We start from the raw sequence: 21,764 nt of genomic DNA on the forward strand, positions 1-21,764 counted from the left end.
TTTCTTAATAAAGAAAAATGAAAGGAAAAAATAATCTCAACAAAGAACTGTTTAAAAGACAGGGGGGACAAAAAAGAAAACAGAACCGGCTCAACAAGTTCTGGGGGCGCTCGGAGGGAGTTAGCTTTCGTAGGTCCCACCTGGGCAGCCCCGGGAGGCGGGCCGGGCGGGGCGGGGCGGGGGGGGCGGGGCGGGGGCGGGGCCCGGGGCGGGCTTCCCGAGCTGGGGAACACTAAGAAGGCGATTCAACTGCTGTTCGGATTCAAAGCGCAGGTTTCAAAGGACGAGAGCAATTGGAATCGCCGCTCCAAATACTCCAGGTTTGCAAGGCTCTGGAACTGACCCAGGAGTTTTGCAATAGCTGTGCGTTATTGGCTAGTGGACAGCTCACTCTCCACTAGAATGTACTCAGGCGTGCGGCTGTGTCTCTGTGGCGCAATCGGTTAGCGCGTTCGGCTGTTAACCGAAAGGTTGGTGGTTCGAGCCCACCCAGGGACGTCGTGTGGCTTTTATGTTTAAGTCTACAATGAGACAGGACTTTCTTACTAATTTACTTGCTTGCTCTTGTGGCCTCTTATTCTAAGATAAAATGTCCTGGGAAACTTGATTAGATCCGCTGTAAACTAAGCTGGGCGCCCCGCCCTCGAGTGAGCCTTTTCTGTGTGGTCTCGGGCAACAGAAAACGTTCTGCACCAATATTGTTTTGTTTTTGTTTTTGTTTTTCTGTCAACTATAATGTGAATATAATAGTACATACTACATTATCTACAGGACAAGCTGGCTTTAGTGACTGTTTCATCCCATAATGCTACCAGGAAAGGCAAAGTTCATCTTTTCCATGCTTGCCTAATATTCCTGAGCCCTGGTTGATCTCCAGCACTTGAAAGAAGTTGCCATGAGGCTGGAGTTCTGGCTGAATGGATAAGGATGTGTGTTGCTTTTGCAGAGGACCCAAGTTCGGTTCCCAACACCTATTCCAGACTCATCACGCTGTCGCCACCAAAATCCACCAGCGTCTGACCCCTATAGGCACTGATGCACACATACACAAATCTTTTCAAAAGTCAAGTAACTCCGCGTCTCTTCCTCTGTTGTCCCATTATCTATTCCCATACAGGTTTCTTTTACAATTAAGCTGTTCCTGTAACTTTATGCTCACACATTCTCGTGCAAATATCGTTTGCCAGTTGTACAAGTGTTTCTAGGAAACCGAGCCCTAGACTTACAAACACTATACCACGAGATTATAGTATATGTGCTTCTCAGAAACAAACCTTATGCGTTTACTTTCCATAGACAGGGGGCCAATTTACATTCCAATTTATTTTGTTAAATAAAAACAAAAACAAAAACAAAAAACCTTCAACTCCTGCTAGTGCAGCAAACCACTCTCCACACGTCTAGGAATGTCATTCTATGAGCGTGTTATTCTTCTGTGAAGGGGGGGGGAAGGGGACACGACACACAACGAGGACCAAGCAGGGTATCTCCCTGTCTGCCCGTCAGCTACATCTTCAAGGTATTACATGATTGTAATTTTCTGGTGGCGTGTTCAACCAGGGCTACAGTGACTGGCCAGAGTGACTCACTCCTGGAGTAGCTTTGTATCCAACCATCTTACCCAAAAGGAGAACCGCGTCACTGACCCCTAATATTTGTGGCCCCCCCTTCTGTCCATGACTGGAGCGAATCAGTAGAACATGCTCTGTTATTCAGAATTTTCCAATCTATATGTTGATCAATCAATATTTATTTTAAGAGACTGGCTCACATAATTGTGGAGGCTCAGCAAGTCCAAAAGTGGCTGTGTGACCTGGCAAATGAGTTCGTGAAGAGTTTTGGTTTAAGTGAGTCTTCTAGGACTAGTAATGCAATGTTAGAATTATGTAAATATGCTATATAATACACAATCGATTCCCTCTTTGGGAAGGTCAACCTTATTTTTTTATTAAGGCCTTCAAGTGATTGGATGAATGTTTTGGAGTATTTGTTTAAAGACGTAAAGATGTATTGTTGTTTTATCTTGCCTGCCTAAGGCACCTGAGTGGTCTAATAAAAAGCTGAACGGCCAATAGCAAGGGAAGAGGTATAGGTGGGACTTCCAGGCAAGGAGAACAAGTGGGAGAAGGAATTTAGGCTCAAGAAAGAAAGAAAAGAGACGCCAGGGGCCAGCCAGACCCAGAGGAAGCGGGAGAGTAGGACATACAGCATGAAAGACAGGTAGAAAGCCCTGAGGCGGCCAGGCAGAGGTGGTGCACACCTTTAATCCTGGCATTCAGGAGGCAGGGGCAGGCGGATCTCTGTAAGTTTGAGGCCAGCCTGGTCTACAGAGGGAGTTCCAGGACAGGCACCAAAACTACACGAAGAAATCCTGTCTCGAAAAAAAGAAAAAAGCTCCGAGGCAAAATGTAAATACCTAAAACAGGTTAAATTAAGTTAAAAGAGCTAGTGGGACAAGCCTAAGCAAAGGCTGAGCATTCATAATTAATAAGAAGTCTCTGTGTCTTTATTTGGGAGCTGGTTGGCAGCCCAAAGAAAATCCCAACTACAGATGAACCCACTCAATTCTGTTTCTCTTAGCATTTACTAATTTAAAAATTAATCTCATTTCAAATACACCTTTGTCTGGTCTACAGAGTGAGTTCAGAACAGCCTGGACTAGGTAGAGGGGCCCTGTCTCAAAAAAAAAGTAGTAAGTAATTTAATTAAATATACCTTTGCCAAAACATCTAGCATCTTGTTGGGCCAAATATCTATGTACTGTTACCTAGCCAGGTTGGCACATAAAATTGACTATGATACTGTCTTTACATTATCCCTTGATTGGAGGGAATGCTTTTTCTGATGAATTATCCATCTTATATGTGATAGTCAATAGAGTTCCACACCTTTGACACCTGATACAGAAACAACTCCACAGAAATCTTTCCTTTGCCTGTTGACTCAAGTTCTTTGGGTTTATTTTTTATGGTTGGTTTTTTTTTTTTTCATTTATTTGTTTGTTTTTTCAAGAAAGAGTTACTGTGTGTATCCCCGGCTGTCCTGGAACTTGCTCTGTAGACCAGGCTGGCCTCAAACTCAGAGATCCCCCTGCCTCTGCCTCCTGAGTGTTGGGATTAAAGGCCTCCGAGGCTGCCACCACTTGGTAACAACTTTATATCTCTATCTGTCCACTGTCAGATCTTCTCCCATGAGCGGTGTGCATGTGGACTTCTGGAATGCTCCTGCTGAGCAGTGGCCGCACTGTTCCATTCTCTGTGAGGTGACACATGGCAGCTAATGCAGTCTGTGGGTCTGTGCTGATTGGCGGGGATTTGTTCTGAGGTGTTGGTTATGTGTGGTTTTGGTCTGTGGGTCTGTGTTGATTGGCGGTGATTTGTTCTGAGGTGTTGGTTATGTGTGGTTTTGGTCTGTGGGTCTGTGTTGATTGGCGGTGATTTGTTCTGAGGTGTTGGTTATGTGTGGTTTTGGTCTGTGGGTCTGTGTTGATTGGCGGTGATTTGTTCGAGGTGTTGGTTATGTGTTGTTTGGGGTCCTCCTGGTAGTTGACTCCTGCTGTGTAGGAAATGATTCACATTTTATCTTCCATAGGATAAAAATCCAATGGGTCCAGCAGGTGTCAGTATATATCCCTAACACGAATGCTCTCCACTCACGCTCTCCCTTAAGAACACCTCATCAATACAGCCCTCTGCCTGAGGGTGGAAAGAAAACAGGGTCCCTGGCCTCCAGTAGAGCAATGAAGGTCTCCAGTGTTGGAGGATTTTACAATTATTTAAATGGGCTACAGAAAGGAGGGACGAGATATTCTGTCGTTACATGGCAGTGAATGTATCTGTGGTCTGTGACAGGGATCCCGGAGAATGAAATGAAGGCTGTGGCAACTATGGAAGCCAAGAATTAACAATCACTTGTGTGTGTACCAATTAGTTACGATTTGAATGAAGGCTTAGTTATTAGTATACAATTAGTTCTCCGGTGTATCCATTAGTTTTAAGGGTTTTGGTTTTTTACCCCCGTTAAAGGAATATAAATTCGTTTTTGAGGGAAGAAAGTTTACTCTGACTCACAGGTTTGGAAAGTTTGTTCCTGAACTGGTAGACCTGTGGCTTTCAGACTTTTCATGGTGGGGCAGAGGCATGCCTTAGTGGAAGGGTGTGTTGAAACGAAACTTGATCTCATGCTATGGAAGCAAAAGAGAGGCTGAGATCCCGTTATCCCCACCAAGGGCAGATAGCCAATGGCCACAGGCCCTCAAGTCTCCCCTATCACAAAGCTGGGACTAAGGCTTTTTAACACAGGGCCTCTGAGACACTTAAGATTCAAGCTCTGTAATCAAATGACTTTCTGATGCTCACAGAATCAGGCGCCACCTGGACCACAGACACAGCACCTGGCCATTCTAATTTCTAAAATACAAAGCAGTCTCTCTTTCTCACTATGCTGGGGAATCAAACCCAGGGCATGTACATAGCAGGCAGCCCTACCACTGAGTTACACCCCAACCCTTAAAAACAAAAAGACCATCTCCCTCTGGGACGCAGGCAGCCTCAAATCCGTGGTCCTCCTGCCTTCACATCCAGAGTGATGGGAATAGAGGTGTGTGCCACCATGCCTGGCTTCTTTTCAGAACCTAACACGAGCTAAGGTTGGTGGCACGCACCTGTAACCTGAGCATTACCTGTTATCCAAGCACTTAGGACTCTGAGGCAGGAGGATGGGCTACAGAGCAAGATCTTGTCTCAAGCAAACAAAAGCCTAACTGTCACCACATAACCCATCCACATTTATTCTTTTCTTTTTTTGTTTTCCGAGACAGAGTTTCTTGGTGTAGCCCTGGCTGTCCCAAAACTCTCTCTCTGTAGCCCAGGCTGGCCTCAAACTCACAGAGATCCTTCTGCCTCTGCCTCCCGAGTGCTGAGATTAAGCTAAGACTCTAATTTTTAAAAATTAAGGGGGAAATTCAAACGTGGTTCCGGACAGGGGTTGGGGTTGCTCTGTTTGCGTCTTCAGCTTGGCCTCCCGAGGTGAGTTACAACTTAGAAATGGAGGCTGAAGAATTAAGTGGCAGACAATTGACAATTGATTCCATAATGAACAAAGTGAGAGATATTAAAAATAAGATAAACGAAGACCTTACTGATGAGCTGAACTTGAATAAAGTCTGTGCTGATCCTACAGAAACTGTTAACCAAATTATGATGGTGGCGAACACTCCAGAGAACTGGTTGAATTTCTTGCTGAAACTAGAGAAGAACAGCGTCCCCCTAAATGATGCTCTTTTAAATAAGTTGATTGGTCGCTACAGTCAAGCGATTGAAGCACTTCCTTCAGATAAATATGGCCAGAATGAGAGCTTTGCTCGAATCCAAGTCAGACTTGCTGAATTGAAAGCTATTCAAGAGCCTGATGATGCTCATGACTACTTTCAAATGGCCAGAGAAAATTGCAAGAAGTTTGCTTTTGTGCATGTATCTTTTGCGCAGTTTGAAGTCTCTCAAGGCAATCTTAAAAAAGGCGAACAGCTTCTTAATAAAGCTGTGGAAAGTGGAGCTGTGCCCCTGCAGATGCTGGAGATTGCCAGACGCAACCTACACCTCCAGAAAAAGCAGCTGCTTTCAGAGGAGGACAAGAAGACTTTTTCAGCATCCACAGTACTTACTGCCCAAGAATCATTCTCCAGTTCACTTGGGAATTTACAGACTAGGCACATTAGTTGTGATTCCAGAGGACAGCCTGCTGCAGCCAGGATTTTATATGGAGAGAACATGCCTCCCCAAGATGCAGAAATAAGTCAATGAAATCCCTTAAAACAAAGTAGCAAAACTAAATGGTCATGTCTCTTTGGAAGAGTTCCGGTTAACCTTCTAAACAGCCCAGATTACCATGAGAAGACAGATGGCTCAGCCATGCCAAATCTTACAAAAAGAAAGCTATCTGGATCAGAATACCGAGATTCAATTACAACTGGATCCAAACCAAGTGGAAATGATTCCTGTGAATTGAGAGCTTTAAAGCCCATTCAAGCTGTCCATTTCAAAGACTCTCTGTCCAATGAAAAAAGTTCTGAGCTTATTTCTGATTTAGTAGCCTTGAAGAGTAAAACAGAATCAAGTCTTCTAACAAAATTGGAGGAAAATAAGGTGCATCAAGAACCAGAAATTGCAGAAAGAAAGCACAAACCATGGCAGTCCACAAGAAAGTCAGAGTGTGTGAGCCAGAACCAGTGGCACATTCCGGATGTAACCCCGAAGACTCTTAAAGAGAAGTGTGCCACTGTTGAGCAACTTCCCTTATCAGTTTCAAAGCAGTCACCTCCGATGTCAGTTTCTAAACGGATTGATCCAAAGTCTGTCTGTGAGACGCCTAGTAGCAGTTCCTTGGATGATTACATGAGCTGTTTTAAGACTCCGGTTGTAAAGAATGCCTTTCCACCTACTTGCCCATCATCGACACCTTACAGCCAGCTTGCCTCCCTCCAGCAGCAGCAGCAGCAGCAGCAGCAGCAAGTACTCAGTACTCCTCTTCAAACCTTACAGCTTTCAGGATCCTCGTCAATAAATGAATGCATTTCCGTTAAAGGAAGAATTTATTCCATATTGAAACAGATAGGCAGTGGAGGGTCGAGTAAGGTATTTCAGGTATTGAATGAAAAGAAGCAGATATATGCTATCAAATATGTGAACCTAGAAGACGCAGATAACCAAACTATTGACAGCTACCGGAATGAGATCGCTTATTTGAACAAACTACAGCAACACAGTGATAAGATCATCCGACTTTATGATTATGAAATCACATCTACATGGTAATGGAATGTGGAAACATTGACCTGAATAGTTGGCTTAAAAAGAAAAAATCTGTCAATCCATGGGAACGCAAGAGCTACTGGAAAAACATGTTGGAGGCAGTACACACAATCCATCAGCATGGCATTGTTCATAGTGATCTGAAGCCTGCTAACTTTCTAATAGTTGATGGAATGCTAAAGCTAATTGTTTTTGGGATTGCAAACCAAATGCAGCCAGATACGACAAGTATTGTTAAAGATTCTCAGGTTGGCACAGTTAATTACATGCCTCCAGAAACAATCAGAGACATGTCTTCTTCAAGAGAGAATGGTAAAGTCAAGACCAAGATAAGCCCCAGAAGTGATGTTTGGTCTTTGGGGTGCATTTTGTACTATATGACTTATGGGAAAACACCATTTCAGCATATCATTAATCAGATCTCTAAACTACATGCCATAATTGACCTTAGTCATGAAATTGAATTCCCTGATATTCCAGAAAAAGATCTTCAAGATGTGCTAAAGTGCTGTTTAGTAAGGGACCCTAAACAGAGAATATCCATCCCTGAGCTGCTCGTACATCCATATATTCAGATTCAACCCCATCCAGGCAGCCAAATGGCTAGAGAAACCACTGATGAAATGAAATATGTTCTGGGTCAACTTGTTGGTCTGAATTCTCCTAACTCCATTTTGAAAGCTGCCAAAACTCTATATGAGCGCTATAATTGTGAAAGTCAAGATTCTTCCTCATCTAAGACTTTTGACAAAAAGGGAGAAAGAAAGTGATACACAGTTACTCACAAACCAAAACACTAACTCTGTCGTCTGCTGTATGGAATCTCTGTGGAAACTACCTTAAGAAACAACTTTGCCTGAGTTTCATCAGTGAAAAAACGTCAGTACATTATCCTCAAAAGAAAACTGTAAAGTTAACCACTAATGGCACTGTATATATTAAATTATAGAGTTGTGCTTTGTTTTATGCTTTTCTGTAAATCTAATCTGTCCAGTAACATTTCACGCTTGGAGCAGTGGGGGGACACTGGAATGTTGAAGATCTCTGTAAATAAGAGGATGTCTTATTCTGAAGACCTAATGTAAATAAAGCTTATCAACATGAGAGTCACCACAGTCAAAAAAAAAAAAAAATTAAGATTTTTTTTTTTTAAAAAAAAAAAAAGCATGGTGTGGTGGTGCACACCTTTCATTGCAGCACTGGGAAGGAGGCAGAGGCAGGAGGATCTCGTGAGTTCGAGGCCAGCCTGGTCTACAGAGCGAGCTCCAACACAGCCAAGCTATGTTGAGAGACCCTGTTTCAGAGAGAGACAGAGACCGACAGGTTTTAAGGGGTCAGAGAGATGACAACGGTAAGGGCGGTTGCCATCAGAGCTTGATCCATGGGGCCCACGCGGTGGAAAGCGATCCGACTGTCACAAAGTGTCCGCTGGCCTCCACACGCCAGTCAGTGCACACACCTGCCCCCACCCCACACAGACAACACACACACACACATACACACACACACCCCCCACAGAAAACAGTACTTATTTATTTTGTATGTATGTGTTTGTGCCAGAGTGTATGCAGGAGCCTGAGGAGGTCCAGAGAGGGCACAATGGATCCCCTGGACCAGGAACACGGACTTGGGTCACCCCAATACCAGGTCCCCACGTAGTGTCAGCTTCACGGTGTTTCTGTAGAAGAGAACAAAGAAACCCAAAGATCAAGAGCTTTTTAAAGTACAGGGAGGAGACACGAGGTAGGCAGGTTGGAGCGAAGCGGGGAGACCTCTGCTGTAGGGCTGGCTCCCGGGCTCCCCGACATTCTCCGACTTGGTGTTGGAGGGAGACGGGGGTGTGTTCGAACTCACCAAAACCAGTTACAAGGCTGTTAGGCCAAGCGGTGGGCAGCCCACGGCTGTTTAGGGTTTGGGGACAATTCAAGATGATTTGTCTCTGGTCCTTCAACACAACATCCAGCTCTCCCCTAGCAAGAGAGTGATGTCACCCCTGGGTGCCTGTCGGGGGCGTGGTCTATGCAGATGAGGGGGCGCAGGGGCTGCCGGTCCGCACCCGCTGCGGAAACGCGAGGGATTTGGCGCGCGGCGTGGGAGGGAGCGCGGGTCCGCGGGTGGCAGCGGAGCGCAGGAATCGGGCGCGGGTCCGGGGAGGCCCGCGATCGCTGGCGGCGAAGTGACCGTGTGTTGAGAGCGCAGGTCCGGCGTGGCTGAGAGGTGTGTGTTGGGGAGGCGAGCATACTTACCTGGCAGGGGAGACACCATGATCAAGCAGGTGGTTTTCCCAGGGCGAGGCTCACCCATTGCACTTGGGGTGTGTTGACCCCTGCGATTTCCCCAAATGCGGGAAACTCGACTGCATAATTTATGATAGTGGGGGACTGCGTTCGCGCTCTCCCCTGGCAATATAGTCATAAGTAATAGACTGGTTGCTGTAGCTTAGACAATTAAACTATTAAGAAGATAACCTTCACCAGATTGGGCTGTAGTGTAGATAATCCTGTGGAGTTGTCTTGGCGGTGGGGAAGTACAAGGAAACAGGCTTGCTAAGCTACTCTCCGGGAGTAAGAAGGAAATTTACCCCCCTTCCCCAAATCACACGCACGCTAAATACTGTGCAATACCAGCGGAAGGCGAGGTTGGCCTTGGCCTTGAACTCACCGAGATCCACCTGCCTCTGACTCCCGATAAAGGCTTAGGCCACCACAGTGAGCTCTCAAACATTTTTTAAAATATCTAACTGGTTCTTAAAAGTTTGCAATTATAAAAATTATCCCTGACTTCCAAAGGGACATTCTCTATTCCCTCTATCTTAAGTGTAAGAATTTAAAATTTCATCTTTCACCCAATTTAAATTTTATTTGTCTTCATTCATCCTCATCATTTTCTTGCCTTTTATTTTAAGATTTATTTTGAGACAAGGACTCACTGTGTAGACCTGGCTGGCCTTAAACTCATGGAAGTTGGAAGCCCTGTGTCTCCCAAGTTCTGGGCTTAAAGGTGTGACTGACCTCTATTTTAATACTCATGCCAGCCCTCCTTTTCCTGGTCCTGCGGTGGCATCTCCCCATACCTGCTCCATCTTTCTCTAACGGGTTGAGCTGGTCCTCAGAGCTGAAGAGGGACTCTTCAAAGGGACACAGTGTAGCCTTCCTTCACCTTTACTTCCCTGTGGATCCTGCTGATGTGGTCATCCCTGTGGCAATCTCCTCCCCAAACCTCACTTCTTCAAATTAATATTAGTTCAGTTCTTTTTAGGTAGCACAGGAGAAAAGCTGTATCTAGACACTTTTCTTCTCTAACAAGTTTTTCATAACAAAATGCTCCAATTGAAGACGAGGCTACATCGGGTCTTAGAGAAGAAGGACCAGCGGAGAGGTGTGACTGAGTCTTCTGCTCAGTCTGAGGAAGGAGTCTCTTCCATGTCTTAGAGCAGGCAAGACGGTGCTCACACTTCCACCCTCAGAATGAAGTCGCCAATGTACCGTATGTTAATTGTAGAGCTCTAAGATCTCCTCAAAATGCCGGTGGAGAAGTGTATAAAATTATTACTAACTGAATATTCAGAGCAGGTTGACCTTACTTCCTGTCTTAGTTAGGGTTTCTATTGCTGAAGAGACACCATGACCACGGCAACTCTTACAAAGGGAAGCATCTAATTGAAATGGCGGCTTACATTTTCAGAGGTTTAGTTCATTGTCATCACGGTGCCACACGATGGTGAGCAGGCAGACACGGTGCTGGAGACGGAGCTCAGTGTCCTACATCTTGATCCTCGGGCAGCAGGAAGTGGTCTGAGTGTCACACTGAGTGAAGCCTGAGCAAAAGAGACCTCAAAGGCCGCCCCCTCCGTGACACACGTTCTCCAACAAAGCCACACCTCCTAAGAGTTCTCTCGCTCTGGGGGCTGTTGTCTTTCAAACCTCCACACTCCCACCAACAACACATGCATTCACTAAATACATCGTCTTCAGGCGTACTTTGGCTGGAAATCTTGTGAGTGATGTCTCTTTTCTAGATTGACAGGAATGCATAGGACTCTGAACACCTTAGATGTTTCGCTAGTGGAAGCTCAACCGTCTCAGTGCCTGAGGTGAGATTTATACAGAAGTTGCTGCGCCTCACTCTGACTCTATGTCATGGATCATGGTAAAATTGCCTGCGAGACTTAATAATAGTCTCTGATTTCTGTCAAATTCATAAAAGGGTCCTAGGCAAGAAGAGACAGGTACTTTTGTATCACATTCAAAGCCACAGTTTAACTGTGTGAGGAATCCATAATGAAGCTTAGAAATGAAACAGAGACAGACAAGTGGAAGGATGGACAGAAAGCTGGGATCCAGTGGTCTGGGCTCTCGGGTGGAGAAACCTCAGAACCCAGAAAGCTCATAGGTCTGTCACAGAGTTGAACAGACCAGGAGGGTTATGCACACAGCTCAACTGGGCAGCAGGGTTTGGGTCCACAGCTGTCTCAGGACACAGCGTTAGCTGATCTTTATAGGGACAGTCTGTGGAGAGAAGCTGACTTCAGGCCTCGAATATCATGGGTGTGGCATAGAAAGCTATGGTGGGCATGTTTTGCATACTATCATCCAGCCTTTGCACACGGTTCCCTGAGGAAGACCTCTCCACCCCCTGAGCCTCACTTGGGGAAGGCTTTGCCACTCAGGACCTCACTCATTCAGAGCCTCCTCTGATCCCACAAGTAGCTCTGCATTTTCCTGTAAATTAACGGGGTGGTTTGTGTAACATAGGCATTCGTGGGAACTTCTTCAGTTTCTAGTAAGCATTCTGTGTGGCTGTGACAATCATCCCCCAGAGACTGGTGGGGATGGAGGTAGAGATTCACATTTATCGAATGCTACATTTTCATCAAACTCTTAAAGCAAATTTACATCTCACAAAGTCTATTCATTTAGTTCTGTAACTGATGTTTTATTGATAACTATTCCGGAATATAAACAGCTTGAGTAAATTGCCAACTACTGTGCAGTTTGTAAGTGCAGAATCAGGATTTAAGTCCAGGACTGTATCCACACCCCCGAAATGGCCATTTAGCCCAAAGATGGACTTGAACTCCTGATACAGAAGAGAAACACCAGCACACCCAGCTATGAGATGGTTTTTATTTCTACCTCTAGGGAAAATCCACTAAATTAATGTTTGTTTTTCAACAAATACATATGGAATATTTTCTGTGGCAGGCATGTGTGTAGGCACCCAGGCTGAGGTAAACATGGCAGGCCTTTTTAAACAAAGATACTCAACACTATGTAAACATCTCACTTAAAGACACTTATTATTGTGATGTGTTTGTTCATTACTTGAAAACTAAGAATAAACAACAAATCTAAATATCGGAATAATGGATAGGTCCCAGCCAAGACTCAGAGAGTACCTCAAAGTCAGACCAACGAGACGCACAGCATTACTAAAGAACAGTATTAGGTCAGGAGTGTCCACAGTGGCAGAGGGTGTTGACTTGTCCAGGACACATCTCACAACTGACCTCGAGATGCACCCACTCTGCAAGGTCACCGTGTGGGAGGACACTAAGGATGGGGGGTGTTAATCAGGGTGAGAAAGAGCAGACCTTGGAGACCTCAGGAACCCCAACATCTTTCCAGTCCTGGACGCTCATCCATGTTGAGTTTCTGTGAAAATCAAAGGCCCTGCTGTTTTCCTCAAAGCATGTTCTATCAAGTGTGTAGACCTTTGTCTACACGATCCCTCCTTTTGGAAACTCTAATTTTGAACAAAGGCTGGAAAAGACACTGGAGATCAGTTTAACTGGAGTCTAGATTTACCCTGGAAGTTGTTGAATTAGTCTATCGTTACCCTTTGTCTTTGATTTTCTGGATCTGTTCCTAGAACCAGCAAGAGGAAGCACAGCATTCGTCCAAACGGCTCCTCTCTGGAGAAGAACTGCATACCGCTGCCATTCCAGCCCGCAGAGGCTCATGGCCAAGTCTCTATGGAATCTGCAGGGTCGGGTGATGCAGGTGGGCACAGCTGAGGGTCTGTGGTCTTCGGGGCCCATGCCCTTCCCGCTTAGGTAGCAGAATGGACATCTGCCACCTGTCTTGTCTTTGTTGGACCGCAAAGATCTAGACGAGACTGAAGATGAGACCTCTCTAGGTGGGTGCGGGAGTGGGGAGACACGCTGTGAAGGGTAGGAGAGAAAGGTCTCTCCAGATGTCTCCATGTAAAGCTACCAGGAAGTCTCTGGCTACGGAGGAAGACGGGCCGAGCCTCTCCCGATGAAAACAGGATTGGAGAAAATGGATCGCGAAGCTGATGGATTAATTGATCAATCTCAGCCTCAGCCTCTCTTTGCCCTCCTGGCAGTTTGCTCTAAGGTGAATTGTACTGGTTTAAAATTCTCACTTCATTCAAAGCCAGTTGAACAGGAAAATAACAAAAACACAAAAGATGCTTCCAATTTTGTAAAGAATAAACTAAAGCTGCGGTCCGAAAAAGAACCTCACGACCAAAGAAGCTCTGGTCGCTGTTAGGGATTCCAAAGTCTCCCAGTGATTTATTGATGCCTGACCTGGCGGCGGGGTCCTCAAACCAGTACAATCCAGGCTGCGGACTGTGGCTTGGCTTGATATTTGGTATTTTAAAAAAAAAACGAGTATCTTAACTTGTAAGGTGATTTAAGTACTGGATTTTGAGTTGCACAGACTGGGTGACCGTGGCCCACTCCGGGTCGCCAGGGGGAGGCTCTAAGGGTGGGACTTGAGAGGAAAGAGCGTGGGGTCAGGCCACTGAGTCAGGGGAGAGAGCAGGGCCAGGGGAAACGTCCTACAGCTTCGGGGTGGGCGCATCGATCTCAGTTCCGGGGTCAAGAATGACCGGTTGCTGGCGCCCTGGGGCGCGGGGGAGCCACCCTGCGGCCACCGGCTTCCCCGGAGCGGGACGTAGCGAGGTGCCCAGAGGCTGGGGCACACACACCCAGATGCCCGGCTTCCCCTCGGAGGAAACCACCTATTGACACCGTGAACTTGAACCTGGTGAGGGCAGCATTCCGCCCCGCAGTGTGCGCCCCAGGGCCTGCGCGTTCAGCGGGGGCAGGCTTGGGAGACGGGGCCGCTCGGATCCCAGGTGAACCCCGGACCTGCTCCTCACGATGTAAAATGCCTCTGGATTATCGTCTGTCGGAACCGATGGAGAGGGCAGGTGCGCCACTTTCACGACGTCTCTCAGGACGTCCTTACGTGTGGTTTCCGTAGTGTAGTGGTTATCACGTTCGCCTCACACGCGAAAGGTCCCCGGTTCGAAACCGGGCGGAAACAAGTGGTTCTTTTTAACCGGAACTACAGCCTTTTCATATGGTGATTGTTTATGATCAGCACACTAGGGGAAACGTGCAGAACGGAGAGTTTCTCTTGTGCTGGTTAGTGAGTACTGGATGGTTTGTGGCTCCAAATGCATCACGATGGCTTGACTCCCCAAAGCCTTTGAAGCTTTTGATGGATGATCAGGGTTAGACGAGGTCACGACAGTTCCACCCTCAGCACTAAGTCGGTGTCCTTAAATGAAGAAAACCCCTTACTGAGACTAGGAGCCACAGCTGCTGGAAAAGGAAACATTCCAGTGCTTTAAAATGTAGGTTTTGATACTTTGTTACGACAACCTGGGCTGAAAATCCGTGTTCTCTAGAAAATCCGCTGGCTGGGCACTACGGGAAGTTCCGGTCCTTAGTGGATTTCAGTGCGGGTGAGAGGCGTGAGAATGGGCCTGGAAGGCGGAAGGGAGCCGATGTTCGCGCGCAGGCAGCAAGTGGGGTCTGCAGGTGAAATGGTGAGGAGTGTGCAGGTGAGGAGCTTTGCGTGCCCAGCTTCACCTCCATGGTGACCTGCCTGATCGGACAGCGCCTCGACAAGTGAACGTCACCGCAGTCTCCTGCACGGAGCACGGAGTCACGGTGACATTTGGAGGGAGGGTCGTGAGCTTCAGGGAACAGGACGATAGAAAGGGGCTTTAACAGAGTCCCCGACAGCTTTCCTGCTTACCTGGCGGGGAAAAGACCACGGTCGACAAGGTGGTTCTCCTCGGTGAGACTCGCACCCCTGCTCTCCGGGGGTCCAGATCCACGCGGCTCCTCCAAATGCGGGGGTTCCGGCTGCATCGTTTATAGTACTGGCGGACTGCAACAATCCGCTTTTGAGATCCACTCTGACCGTGCCCCCCACCACCACCACCGCACGCCCAGCCAACTTGGGTCAGGGGTTGTGCGGTCTGCGTGGCTGACTTGGGCTGTGGGGAGTCTCTGCGGGTTTCTGTCAGGCCAGGTCTCTCTAGCTCAGGCGCCGTAGGGTGCAAAGCCCTGCCTGGAAAAATCTGGGCGCACCGTGATCGCCCCAGTTCTGTTTGGAAAGAACGTTGTGCTGTGCGAACGAGTTTAGTCCCAAGTGTCTATTCAAAGGACGGGGTCTGCAGACCGGCCCGTGGCCCCGTGCACCACGCTGAGTGCACTCGCCGGGTGAGGGGGTCTCCCCTGTGGGCTCTGGCTGCTGGAACCAGAAGAAGAAAAGCCACGGGCGAGCCTGGGTGTCGCGCTTCCTTCCCTTAATTCCAGCGCGTCGGTGAGGAGTTGTTAGCCAACCCAAAGAGAACAACAGACAAAACACAGGCTGGGCATTTCAGCTTTCTCCCACGTCTCTCTCCATTTTCTCATAGTCTCCCGACCTCCCGACGTCAAGACCGACACCCTTTAATCAGGCCTTTTCTTCCTCTGTCCCCTGGACACGGAATAGCAAAGCACGCGCGGTCTCTCCAGCGCGCTCTCTTCACGCTGCTCTCCACCCAGGAGCCGGAACCAGGGAGCTGCTGCAGGACTTGTTGCTAATTTCTGCATAAAGGAGACACACACAGAAAATCCAAGGTTTCTCCTGACCAGCACCCTGACATGGAGCTCCCCCGCCCTCGCCCGCCAGCCCGGCTGGGCTGCGGCCAGTGGGGTGGTGAGAGCTGGCAAAAGGGGGGAGGGCTCAGGGGGAGTCGTGAAAAGAAGTGGGGCAAGTATCGGAGGCACCGGCTAGGTCCAGAGAAATGTGTTCCGATGGGAAGAAGAAAAGGAAGACACCAGAGGAAAACGAGGCTCTGTCGCTGTACCATAGTAAAGCTGATTTTAAAAAACAAATGTACATTAAAAACAAAGGCCACCAAAAAATAATAATAATAAGGGAATTCGTGTTTAGGGTGCCTAGTGGTGTTTAAGCGTGAGCCTACGGCCACGTCGGTTCTGATCTGAGACCTGGTAGTGCCGTGCCCTCTCCTGGGCCCACTGGGACTAACTGGTATATCTTTTGGTGTTGGGTTTTTTGGTTGTTTGGTTGGTTTTGGTCGCCCCCCACACACACACCCACACACACACACTTCACGCAAGCGGTCAGAGAGTATTTACCTAGGGAGAGCATTGGGGCATGCGCTGACAGAGAACACGGAACCAGCGGGGAGGAAGGTGACTTTTTCTTCTTATAGTGAAGAGTAGAACTCTTTGTTCCCTGTCTGCGTGGCGCAATCGGTCAGTGCGTTTGGCTGTTAAACAAAAGGTTGGTGGTTCGAGCCCATCTGGGGACCTCCATGAGCCCGAGATTCCTTGTACTTCTTTCCATTAACACGGTTTTGCTTTTTCAACACTGTCCTATTTTCCAAACAGAACAAGCCAAAGCGAAATTCTTTTCAGGTTCTCAAACTAAGTTGTGTGGGCCGGTGGAACCAAAACTATAATTTGGTAAGATTTCCTTCGGTTTTTTGCAACTACTACCTGTCCCTCTTCCGTAGACTTTTGACATTTGGTTCCGTGTTTCATTGTTATAAATAAGGACAACAGCCGTTCTTGTGCACACATCTGCGGTCGCTTGTGCAAGTACTTCCGTGGGGCAGAGTCTTGGAGAGCAAGTGTTCAATGCTAGTGGTTAAATTAAAACAAACAGTTGCCTCTTTTGCTGGCTTATTAGCTGTAATTCTTTCCCTGTTTTTACCGAGTCGTTAATGACTCAATTGGATTTAGTCATTTTCACTTATCATAGTTTACCTTCATGGGCTATTGCATTATGCATTTTTTCTTTAAAGATGCCATGATCTGCCGGGCGGTGGTGGTGCACGCCTTTAATCCCAGCACTTGGGCTATGGGTCCACAAAAGGTGCCAAAGCTACAAAAAAAATAAATAAATAAATTTTTAAAAAAAAAGGATGCTACAATCCATCTCTATTACTTTTGTTTAAAGTCAGATGTTTTTTAAGGGCATGGAAATAAGAAGACTAGAGATGTTCTGCTTCCCATTTATTTGCATTGGTGTCCAACGTGGACACCCTTTACACTGTTCCTCATTCTTAGTGTGCATACAGATTCACACCTAGCAGCAGCCACTTCCAGCTGGAGGACTCGGCTCTCATGGTGTGTGGTGCGGGAGGCCTTAGCTCTTCTGGCGTTTGCAGGGGTTCCCCTTGACGTCCCTCTCCCAGTCCTTTAAAGGCGGGCCACTGATCTTCGTGTTTTGTGTGTTACCATCACTTATGCCTCTGACTCATTTTGAGATTTTTCTGTTTTTTACCAATAGATTTTAGCCATTTAATTCTATGTGCGTAGGTGTGGTTTTCCTGGGGTGTCTGGTGAGTGGGGTTGTTCAAATCCTTAGGTCAGTGAATTAATAATTCTCATTACAATCGGAATATTTTCAATCACTGTTCCTTAAAATTTTTTTTTTCTTTTCCTTCAGTCCATGTAAGATCCTCAGTTACTGGGTTTTAGACCTCTTACACTGCCCTACTGCTCACTGACGCTCTTTCATAAACCTTTTTTCTTTTCCTTTCTTTTGGTTTGCTGAGGCAGGGTTTCTCTGTGCTGTAACTCACTTTGTAGACCAGGCTAGGCTCAAACTCAGAGATCCGCCAAGCTCCAAGTGCTGGGATCTAAGGCGTGTGCCATCACGGCGTGTGCCATCACTTGAAATACAGAGAAACTAAAATTAACTGAATTCTGGAAAGGGACAAGCCCATTATCAAGAGGGAGAGTTGTGATCTTAGTGTTTTTGTCTTTGTGAACTTCTACTGCAAGTAGGAATCCACAGTGCACTTAAATAAAGCTGTACAGACTTAAACAACTTCGTGATGATAATATGTCAGTAATGGTAACGGGTTAGAATACCAACAAGTTCCGATCACAGATCAAATCATTCCACGAAGGTAAGTGGTAAAGGAAGGATTCGATCACCCAGAATAGTCCCTGAACAGCCTCTGTTAAAAAGTGTCTGTAAAAAAAAAAGTCTGTCCCGTCCCGTTCTGTTCCCCCCCTCCCCCAGTGGCTAGGATTCTGTCCCTGTCTAGTGGCTAGGATTCTGTCCCTGTCTAGTGGCTAGGATTCTGTCCCTGGTCCAGTGGTTAGGATTTGGTGTTTTCATCACTGTGGTTCAGGTTTGGTTCCTAGTCAGGGAAGCATGTTTTGTAAACTCAATCCTGGGAAGTGTTCAAAGTTTAGACAATCAAGATGCTGTCCATTGAGGTAGATCATTGAATCTACTCTGAGAAAAAAGATAAAGAAATAATAGGATAAATGGGTAGATCATTGAATCTACTCTAAAAAGAAAAAGGAGAAGATATAAAAATGATAAAAGGTATATTATTGAATCTATTATGAAAAGAAAAAAGAGAATATGGATATGAAAAGATAAAAAGGGAGATTATTGAATCTACTTTTTAAAAGGAACTACTTGGTTTTTTTTTTTTGTTGTTTGTTGTTGTTGTTTTGTTTTTTTGAGACAGGGTTTCTCTGTGTAGTTTCACGCCTTTCCTGGAACTCACTCTATAGCCCAGGCTGGCCTCGAACTCAAAGAGATCTGCCTGGCTCTGCCTCCTAAGTGCTGGGATTAAAGGCGTGCGCCATCACCACCCAGCTGGAACTACTTGTTTTAAATAGGATAAGTAATGAAATTTTGTGTGTGAGTTTATCAAATGTTACTGGACTGGACATTGTTATATATTAATGGAGTTTTTCATCTGAATCTGTCAAATGTTAATGGACTAGACATCGTTAATGTATTTCTTGACTATATATATTGTACATACTTATTGTATTTTCTTGTATTAGTTATAAGCTTTTTTAAAATTTTAGACAAAAAAGGGGAAATGTGATATTGTGTTCCCCAAAATATTGTGCACCCTAATAAATTTATCTGGGGTCAGAGAACAGAACAGCCACTAGACAGACATAGAGGCCAGGAAATGGTGGCACTCACACCTTTAATCCTAGCCTTCTGGAGGCAGAGATCCATGCAGATCTCTGTGAGTTTAAAGCCACACTGGAAACAACCAGGCATGGTGACTCACCCCTTAAATCCCAGGAAGTGATGGCAGAAAGCAGAAAGGTATATAAGGCATGAAACCCAGGAACTAGGCTGGTTAAGCTTTTACACTTTTAGCAACAGTTCAGCTGAGATCCATTTGGATGAGAACTCAGAGGCTGAGGAAACAGGATCAGCTGAGGAGTTGGCGAGGTGAGGTGGCTGTGGCCTGTTCTGCTTCTCTGATCTTCCAGCATTCACCCCAATACCTGGTTCTGAGTTTGTTTTTTATTGATAAGACCTTTTAAGATTCATGCTACAATCCATCTTTCAGGAAAGGAGAAGTGGACCTCTTCCCTATGACACCTTACTTCAAGCTCCTTCGGGTGCTATAGTTCTCCATTATGCTTTTCCCGTTTCTGTGTTCTAATTCAAAGAGCCTAACGGATCCCCTCCCCTTTCTGTCTCCTAGGATACCAGCTAAAACCCAAAGTATGTTTGTCCTGACCCACTGAGCGTTCTTTCTCTGGGTCTGCCATTCCCTCATTGACCCACTCAGGTTATCACAGCCTGGCTAACATTCACGAGGCTCTGGGTTCAGTTCTACACAATGAAAAAGACTATACAGGAAAATATAACTGTATTCATGGAGATAGGAACAATGAGGGACTAAATGCTGAGTCTGGGGGAGTGTCTATTCCAGAAGCAATTTCAACCAACTTAATTACATGACGGAGGTGTCAGAAGTTAGTGCACTTGAGGAGAGAAAGAAACCACACACAGGAAGCACCACAGGGGAAATGTGGCAACTTTTCTGAAAATTAACAAAACTTTGGAGCCTGTGGGAGAAATACCCAAAGTTTTAACATTAGGAAGATGAAAAAAATGTGGAAAAACAGTTGCTTACTACCAGAGAGACGCTGTTGGCTAGCGCCCACAGAGTGTGTTGTTCCGGGAGAGGATGCCACCTGAAGACTGCTGCAGCCTTCACGCAGTGGAGACCACGCTTCGTGGCCCTCTGCCCTTCCGGTGTCTCAAGGATCATCTTCAGCTCAGCTTCCAAACGCCCATTAAGCAGTCTACGCGTAAAAGTCGACGAGGTCAAATTTGAATATGAAGCCACTTCAGGTCGTGAACGACAGGGGTGTGGAACAGAGAGCCATAGAGCCAGAATAGCCGCCCCAGGAGGCTGTGGCGACCGCGAGCCCCAGGAACTGCAGATATCCTAGACTGTGGGCGCTCAATTCCAGTGAGTACCAGAAAGTCATCAGCTGGCGCCTGTCTCCAGGAGGAGAGCGGGTGGGCCTTGCACCAGGAGCCGGGGACCACCCGCCCTCCTCGGGGGCTGTTTCCTCCAGGTCCCGATGAGTTGCCTCTTCCTGGAGCCTGACCTAGAGATAGACTTCTGTGTAAAGTTGACTCTACACGCTAAAAGCGATCCATTAAACATTCCGAGGACGTTTTCACCCAGGTATATGTCAAATCTGAAGAATCTGTCTTTGCAGAATACAAAGCATAACACATGATGATCACGGAAGTCTGACGATGTAGAGACGACGCCTATAACAAAATCCATCCCTACCGACGACAGTTGTCTGATTTACTCTGCTAGGACAACATATTTTCATATTTAAAAAATAAAATAGCCAAGAAAACCCTTGTGAGATTTGTGAGATTAGAAGAGTATCTGTCTCTGTAAAATAAGTCAATAAACAAACAAACAAACCAAAAAACCCCACTAAGGATGCTTGGTTTTCCAATACGTCAAACTCGTTTCTGTTTGATATTGGATACTTAAATTTTATTTGGCTAACTAAGACACAACCTTTTCTGAAATGGTCCCAATGATAGACACCACGCGTTTCCGAAGCCCTGGGTACCTAATAATCCAGCCAAACTGATGACCGAAGCCAATCGTTACGGTGGTTTAAAGACAGATTGGACGAAAAAGATGTCAAGGTAGCCACAGTAAATTCTAGGTTGTGGTTATAGGGTGTTCTTTGTATTTGTCAAATGTATTTGTTTGTTTGTTTAACTGAGCGGCCCGGGGGTGGAGTGGGTACAGAATGAATGTGGGGCAAGTGAGAGGACCGCTTATTGAGAACACAGATCCAGAAAGAATGTTGTTTGAAATGAAAATGTTGGGAGAGCAGCTGTTGAGATCAATAATATTGAGTAGGCAGAAGGACCAGAGGGGACTGGGGACAGTTTTAAACTTGTCATTTGGTTTTACATTCAGTCTTTTTAAACGATTCCCATTTCTGATTTTTCTTTTTTTAAACAGTTTGCGGTTCTCTCCCGGTGCTTCTGAGCCCGGCTTCTGGAGCCAGGCTGCCTGCGTTCCTTCGGTTCTGATTGCTGCTTTGAAATCTCAGCCCGCTCCTGCAGTCGTTGAACCACAGTTACCGGGTTTCCCGTTTTCCACGCGAGCTTCTGCAGACCCGCCAGGACAACAGGAGTGTCTGCCAGCGCTCTGCCAAGCGACCTCACCCTCCCAGTCCCGGAGCCACGAGAGCAAAGCCCAGGCCACGCTCGAACCTCGTTCCGAGCGCATCCTGAGGGACGCAGCTGAGTCCGCTGTTGTGGAAACCCCGACACAACACAACCCAAACCATCAGTAAACTAAAACCCAGCGCGGCACCTGGGCAAAACCCAGGGCTGCAGC

General features: G+C 46.5%; 1 protein-coding gene and 4 non-coding genes across 5 annotated transcripts; all 5 read left to right on the top strand.

The window, feature by feature from the left end:
- The first annotated feature begins 424 nt into the window (after positions 1-424).
- Trnan-guu lies at positions 425-498 on the top strand. The gene has a single exon. It is a non-coding gene; the product is annotated as a tRNA-Asn (tRNA).
- Positions 499-4,961: 4,463 nt separating this feature from the next.
- On the top strand, positions 4,962-7,919 carry LOC114682397 (dual specificity protein kinase TTK-like). The gene is given in 2 exon segments (XM_037206906.1): positions 4,962-6,798; positions 6,801-7,919. Coding segments are annotated over 2 exon segments (2,532 nt in total). The 5' UTR covers positions 4,962-5,045; the 3' UTR covers positions 7,580-7,919.
- Positions 7,920-9,047: 1,128 nt separating this feature from the next.
- On the top strand, positions 9,048-9,211 carry LOC114682416. Its single transcript, XR_003733034.1, has one exon. It is a non-coding gene; the product is annotated as a U1 spliceosomal RNA (small nuclear RNA).
- Positions 9,212-14,034: 4,823 nt separating this feature from the next.
- Positions 14,035-14,107, top strand: Trnav-cac. The gene has a single exon. It is a non-coding gene; the product is annotated as a tRNA-Val (tRNA).
- Positions 14,108-14,819: 712 nt separating this feature from the next.
- Positions 14,820-14,978, top strand: LOC114682415. Its single transcript, XR_003733033.1, has one exon. It is a non-coding gene; the product is annotated as a U1 spliceosomal RNA (small nuclear RNA).
- The last annotated feature ends 6,786 nt before the right edge of the window (positions 14,979-21,764 follow it).

This window comes from Peromyscus leucopus, chromosome 6, assembly GCF_004664715.2.
Source record: "Peromyscus leucopus breed LL Stock chromosome 6, UCI_PerLeu_2.1, whole genome shotgun sequence".
Lineage (NCBI taxonomy): Eukaryota > Metazoa > Chordata > Mammalia > Rodentia > Cricetidae > Peromyscus > Peromyscus leucopus.